Genomic DNA, 7357 nt, shown 5'->3' on the forward strand with positions numbered 1-7357 from the left:
AAATAGTATTTGGAAATTTGGAGAAGAAAAACGTGACATTTCAGGGCTTTCAGACTGCCCTTTTCAGTCATAGCCATCTGAGCAATAAGCAAGCAACTTCGTGATGTATCTCCGTACCACTGTGCTGCCGGTGGAGGTAGGAGGGGGAAAAAACCTTCAGCAAAGCGGGGTGTTGAGTGATGTGTTCTGCGCGGCGCCGCTGCCGCGGGGGCCGGGCCGTGCGCGGGGCAGAGCCGCGCAGCCGCCGCGCTACTGCGGCGCCGGCAGGGCTGTTCCGGGGCGGGCAGGAGGGCGGGTTGCGGGGAGGGCGGCGAGGAGCAGAGCCCGCTCCCCATGGGGCTGCAGCCACGGCGCGCAGCTGGGCCCTGCCCGCCCGCGGCGAGATGCGCCGCCGCGCTGCCCGGGCCGCGCACGGCCACGGCTGGGGCCCGTGCTGAGCAGCGGGAGGGCGCCGCCGCCCGCAGCATGTCGCTGCCGCCCGCCGCGCCCGCTGCCTCCCCCGCCGCCGCCGCCCGGGCGCAGCACAAGAAGGCGGCGGCGGTGGCGGCGGCCTCCAGGAAGGCCGCGCCCCGGCCGGCGGAGGAGAGGGCGGCGCGGAAGGCGCGAGCGGCGCCGCCGGAGCGCGGCGGCCCCGTCTCCAGCTCCTGGCCCTGCTCGTCGCTGCAGCAGCAGCAGCGGCGGCCGCCGCCCGGTCCGCCGCAGCCGCGGGGCCGCTCGGGGGCGCCGGGGGCGGGCAGCCGCTCCTGCGAGAGCCTCGGCGCGGCGCCGGCGGCGGCGGCGCTGCGCCTCTCGCTGAGCCTGCCGCCGGAGGCGGCGCGGCTGCTGCAGCGCCGCAGCCTGGAGCGGCAGCGGGGGCAGCCGCCCGCCTCCCGCGGCGGCAGGGCGGCGGCGGCGGCGGTGGGCGCGGCGCCGCGGCGGGGTGCCCGGGCGGGCGGCGGCGGCGGCGACCTGCGCGCCCTGCTGAAGATCTCGCTGCTCAACGACCGGCACCGCTACGACGACGAGGAGTACGAGGAGGAGGAGGAGGCGGCGGCGGCCGTGGACGAGGGGCTGGTGCGCAAGTGCACCGAGTGGCTGCGCGGAGTGGAGAGCGCGGCCGGCCGCGACGGCGGCGACAGGCTGGAGCCGCTGCCGCCGCTGGGGAGCCGCTGAGCGGGGACCGAGCTGCCGCCGGCGAGGGGGGCTCCGGCGCCGAGAGAGGAGCCGGGAGCCGCCTCCCCCACACACCTCTTTTTTATTTTTTTTCCCTTATGACTTTTAACGACTTTATAAGACGTGCATACTGGCTTTTGTATATTTGTATATAAAGTTCGTTTTTATTTATTTGAATAAATGGCTGGACTCCCGTGTTGCAATAGCTGCACCTTACTAGCTGCGCTTTGGGTTGTTTTGAGTCTGCCTGGCTGCATGTGTTTGCCACAGGAGGTGTGTTTGCGCTCTCGGAGCTCTCGAGGCGAGGATGACGGGCTGATAACGGAGAGCACGGGCTGCTTAAACACTTGCTCGTTTAGGATGGCTGCTTATATGGGCACCGGCAACTGGTTTCAAACGAAGCCTTCCGGAGCCGGTGGATACCGGTGGGAGTTGCATCGCTGCTGCCTCTTCAAGCAAATGCAGCACGGGGGCCTCGGCGAGATGAGTAACCCGGCGTGGCCGAGGGAGGAGGAAGAGCAAGTGCCGACGAGCCCTTCCTAACGGGCCTCCTCTCGATGCAGGCGGCGACGCGCTGTTGCCGCGCTGCCTGCCGCGGCGGTGGCGTGCGCGGAACCGGCGGCCACAGTCGTGTGGGCGAGGGACAATAGGGGGCGGGCGGGCGGCACGCAGGGAACAATGGGCCGGGCGGCAGGCAGGGAACAATGGGCCGGGCTGCTCCGGGCCCGCGGCGCGCGCGCCTTTGGGGCGCTTGGCAGCAACCAGGGGCCGGGGGAGGAGGGAGAGGGGCTGGGGTGCAGCAAAATTGCACCTCGAAAGGCTAAGTCTTAGGGGCCCGGACGCGCGCTCCTGTTGCCCCCTTGCATTATTTCTAAGGAAGTTACAAGAAACAAGTGAGTATTTACTACGGCATGACGAACGTTTTGCTAATAAAGAAATGTTTGAGCCTGCAGGATCATGTTAAATTGGATTTATCAAGCAGAGTAAAACACCATTTAGTGCTACAAATCGGAAATTACACATTTCATTGAGATGTAAATCACTTACTCCAGAGGATGTTTGTGCTGTTTCATTAAATTCTGGGGGATGTGTTTTTACGGCTGCATTGGGTATTGTGATAATGTCTTACACTTGTGTGCAGTATCTCATTTTGATCAGTTGATTAAACTTTTTTTTTCCCCCGTATGTTTTTCTTAAGCTCAGGAATGGCACAGCAGATGCTTTGAAAAAAATATTTATAATATTTAGTAACTAAATGCATTGATACAGCCACTGAAAAAAGCGATGAACCAATATAACATGGATGTAAAATAGCTGTGTTCAAATCCTAAAGCTGGGACTGTAGCCGAGTTTGCCTCTGTGTTTTGGGGGAGATGTTGGTTTATAAGGGAGCATCTTTGACTCTCACAAATGTTAAGTTCCTTAAAACTGCTGTATGCTTTCATACCAAATATAATCAGTATCTCCAATTGCAAAGAAAAGTGATTGAACTGTTAAAGGATGAAGTACTAAAAGAGCCTACTGAAGGCTGCTTTGTTCAGAATCTGAAATGCAACAGAAAATTCCATAAATATGAATGCACAACAGCAGCAAAAAACAGTTAATAGCCAGACTCTTGGCAAAAAAATAAAGGTGACAAACAATTTTGACAATAAAGGAATATGCTCAAAGCATGCTAGAATAATTTATTTGAGAACTTGAGAAGTGCATGGGTTGATTTTTTTTCTAAAGGTTGAATTTGAGCAAAGATACCCAGAAATCATGCAGCTAATGGCTTTTGTATTGAGTAGTTCATTGTGCATAAAAATTGGAGATGGTCTGAGATGGACCTTTAGATTTTGCATTAGATATTAAGAAACACCGAGCTCTTTAGAGTCATGTAACTTACATCTCCTTGGAACACTACCTTGTTCACTAAAACTTAACAAAACATTGTTGGTTTCAGGATTTACTAACTTTTATTCTCTCTTTTAATGTCAAATGGTAGTCCTTGTATTCTGAGTATCTCTGTCCAAAGGACCCATAAATCTTATGTGACATTAAAAAGGACAGAAAAAATAATGGTTACATACTTTACATACAATAACTTTCCTGAATTTTGCATGTGGCTTACCTCTAGGTATTTTTTTTTTTCAGTTAAAAAGAGAACAGATTAATTCTAGTACCTCAAAACTGTAGATAAATTAAACATAATAACACAGGTTACTTACTTCATTAATATCTAGGATAATAGTTGTTTAAACCCAGTTGTGAAGATTCTGACAGTGGTGAAAACTCTCCATATACTCTCATTGTGTTTAGTGGTACAGTTCATGCCATCTAAGATTGATTATTTAAGTTATATGTTGAGAGAGATGATACTACAAACTAATCGGGTCATTTTCTTGCTAAAAGATTGAGAGCCCTTTGAAGTGTCAAGAACCAAAACTCTGATTCAGCCACTACAAGGGCCCGACTCCAGGAGACTTCAAACATGCTGATGGACGGCAGCCCGAGGAGCCACGCATTTGGTGAACTCCCATTGCAGTACTGCCCCATCTGAGCAGCTCATGGTTTGCCTGAAGCGTCCCTGACCACCCCTGCGTGCGCAGTGGTCTCACAGCATCATGCTAGTGAGCACAAGTAGCAAATGGAAGGGAAGTACTGTGAAACGAGTCTTGTTGCATCTGTATGAAATGAAGGTCAAGAGAACTTTTCCAGGAGTCTCTACAGAACCTGCCTGATCCTTTCCTAAACCAATGGCTTTCTCAATTTCTCAGTCTCAAAAGCTGCCCAAAGGCTCCAGTATAAGTATCTGAAAAGCTATTATTCTGCGCTGATGAAAAGACTTGAAAAGATTAAATGTGTTCAGGAATACCTTTTAGATGGCATACATCTGCTCTTGCCATAACAACTAACAGTCTGACCAGAATTCACTACATTTGGTTTTTACAGTGTATTAGTTATCCTCAAGGAGCCTTGCATGGGGACCTGTGACTCCAACTCACAACCCTTTTAACTGCTGAAAGAGAATTATGAGTAGCATGGGATGTTTAAGATAATCAATATTTGCTTATAGATATGATTTACAGTGAAGAAACATACTCTGGGTCTTTTGTCTTTTAGGCAGCTATTAAATGCTGTCAAATGTACTGCAGTTTCTGGGCAAGCATTGAGAAGCTAGACACAGATTAACCCTCATACTTCTCTGGCTGGATAACTCCACCCCTACACTGTCTAAATTCAGGCTGGGATCTGAGTGAAAACTCAGTGATCAGAAAGAAAGACCGTGCCCAGAACCAGGGTAATGTACGAAAATGGTCTGAATTCCTTCCTCAAAAACACAGTTCACAAATAGTAAAATCTCACAATATGATTTCAGCATTCAGTACCAAGTACAGCCAGTCCTGCAACTCTCCTCTTGAAGAAAATCCAATGCTATTGGATAATCCAGCATTTACAAATTTCGTGGGTATGAGATTGTCTTTGGATGGTCTATGTTAAACAGATGGTTTATGTTAAATCCTTATATACACCATCTCTGAATTTGTCAGTGAGGAAGGTGAAACAATTTAAGTATTTGGTACTTGAGTGCACATTCTGTATTCCGGAATGAACAAGCATTACAAGTTTTTTTAAGAAAGAAAAATTGTATCACTTACCAAGACATTCATATACAGCATACCTCAAAGTAATTCCTAAACTATTGTAACTCTTCAGGATAAGAATGACATTTTATTGTGAGTTTATAACACATTTAATTCAAGGGAAATGGTGGAGTAGAAAAACCGATACATTGACAAAATTAGTATCTTCTCAAATTTGAATTGAGCTCATTATTGCACAGCCGTTATATTCTCTTCCGTACTAAAACACTTTAGAAGCCCAGACAAGCACTACTCCCTGTGAGCTGTAAAACAGCCTCATATGCCAGTATCAGCTGTGCCTAATGGAGCCTAATATATGGATGGACAAATGGATGGACGGATGGATGGTAGGCAGGTAGCAGCAGGATTCAGTTGCTCTTCTGTGAGTGTACTAGAAGTAGAGTGTCTTAATCATCAACACTTTCTTTCCAACAGGGAGAGGGAAGGGTTCAGGGAGTTAGTGTCTTGGGGGTTATTTTTGTCCAGCGACTTACAGGTACATCCTGTTTTCTTGCTAAAGAAAAGCTCCACTGTCCTAAGTGGTGGTTTTGTAAGGAGCAGAAGAGCCTTTAAGAAGGTTTTGTTTTGTTACTTTCTGATTTTTGCAGTAACCAATTACAGCAATGTTCGAGTTCCAGCTGACATCTGTATAACGGGCAAGTCTCAAGTGATGCTGATTGCCTATAATTTCTGCTAGCTCAGTCAAAATTAATACTGTTCAGGAAGTTGCCTCCAAGATACGAGAAGGACACTAATTTTCTTTTTCCTTCAGTGAAAAATACCTGGAGCAACAGTCTTTCAACATAGATGTGCTGATAATTTGTTATTTATAGATTCTCTCACTGCTTCTAAGCATATGGGGAAAATGTTGAGATACTATAGAGATAACTTCAGGGGCAAGCCAGCAAAATGCATGTAGTATGGGTATGAGCTGAAGCTCATAACGTGCAGGGAGTTTAGAGAAAGTCACTGCTTCCCCGTAATAGCAGTAAGATGAATCCATAGACAGTAGACTGATGTATTTCAGTCTGTTTCAACTTTAATGAAAGGGTTGTTAAAGTCTTTTTGGAAGCAGATTTTAAGTCTTTTTCTTTTTCTTTTTTTTTTTCCAGTGTATGATAAAGACTTGAAAGTTTTGGAATAATTTAAAAATGTTGTATTTTAACTGAAGATATCAAAAATGCCCAGTCTTTGTTTCATAATAAGGTATCTTGGGATAATGATCTTTGATCCTGCTTACTGTGAGGGCTTACATCTTAGGTGAGAGCACAATGTGTATAAAATCATGAAAAATGATTTCCATTTTCCAAATTAGTTTTACACTGTGGTTAAACATACTGTTGAGTCAGGGCCAGATGATGCTCAACTTTCAGGCTCCTGACTAAGGATGTCACAGTTTCATGATCTTTCCTGTCACCACATTTCTGAGTGCCAAGTAAGAGCTGAGTTTTGAGTGAAAAAGAGGTGGGGAAAAAAAGTGCTCCTATTTAAGCAAAGAAATAAAGCAAATGAAAGGGACAAGTAACGTTATCTCTGGATTGCTAGTTCTCCTACAAACAGCGGCCTGAGCCAACCAGCTCTGTGCTTGGCTGTGTTTTACCAGCCTTGCCCAGCAGCGGGGCAAGGGCAGGCGGCTGCGGCGAGCGGGAGCTGGGGCTGGCTGGCTGCCGGCAGCCACCCCCAGCCTGCCTCCGTTCTTGTGCCTGCTGGACAAAACTGCTCTAAGCTGGCCAACAAGCTGGCTCACAGCGTCTCGGTTAGTGCGGACGACAGTAGCTTTATTTATTTTTTTTTTCTTTCATTTTTTGATGTTTGCCTGGTTGAGTTGCAGCCCTTGAGTGCCTTACCAACAACTGATCAGGTAAGTCACGTAGTGAGCCGAAGGGAGCTGATTTATACAGCGTTTTCCTTGTCAGGGCATTTCCCGAGTACAAAATCTGAACGAGAACAGCGCTATGTGCCAGAACTCTCGATATTTTAAATTAAAAAGAAAAATCGGCAGATACTATTTACAATTTGAATAGACGTAAGCATGAAAGCAAAATTCTCAAGAAAGGAGGCTATGCACGCAAAACGCTTGGCTGCAATTAACATAGAAAAAAAATCCCCACAAAAGCGCCAAGTTTTTGTGACTGCCTCAGCGGCTGCCCCAGGCTGCGGCAGGGGAGCGGGTCTGCGGGAGCGCCCAGGCACCAAACGCCCGGCGCTGGTAAACCGCGACTGCTCCGCGCCCAGGGGCGGCAGGGGCTGCCGCGGGGAGGCAGCGGTGCCGGGACCCCTGGAAATGGCCAAGCCCTCGCGGCACCGGCGGTGCTTCCCGCTGCGGCGGCGCAGACGAGGCGGGCGCTGCCGTTACGAACGCGCCGCCTAACGGCTCTCGGCGGCCGTTACCGCCCGGCGCGGGGCGCGCGGCCGCGGGGCCTCGCGGGCGCCCCTGAGGTAACGCGCTCCCGCCGGCGGGTCGCCATGTCCGGGCGCCGCCTCCGGCTGCGGCTCCCGAGGCCCCGCGCCGAGGTGGCGCCGGGCGCGTCTCTCGGTGCTGCGTGGCCAGGCTGGAGGGGAACGTGGCCACGGCTTAC

General features: G+C 49.8%; 1 protein-coding gene across 1 annotated transcript; it reads left to right on the forward strand.

Moving 5' to 3' along the window:
- The first annotated feature begins 305 nt into the window (after positions 1-305).
- PRR18 (proline rich 18) lies at positions 306-1342 on the forward strand. Its single transcript, XM_062573696.1, has one exon. The coding sequence runs from the start codon at positions 334-336 to the stop codon at positions 1150-1152; it is 819 nt and encodes a 272-aa protein (XP_062429680.1). The 5' UTR covers positions 306-333; the 3' UTR covers positions 1153-1342.
- Positions 1343-7357: the final 6015 nt, after the last annotated feature.

Source organism: Rhea pennata, chromosome 3 (genome assembly GCF_028389875.1).
Source record: "Rhea pennata isolate bPtePen1 chromosome 3, bPtePen1.pri, whole genome shotgun sequence".
NCBI lineage: Eukaryota > Metazoa > Chordata > Aves > Rheiformes > Rheidae > Rhea > Rhea pennata.

What these genes read in the sequence shown, in the direction of transcription:
- PRR18 (XM_062573696.1), top strand. Translation starts at nt 334, where the DNA reads ATGGGGCTGCAGCCACGGCGCGCAGCTGGGCCCTGCCCGCCCGCGGCG.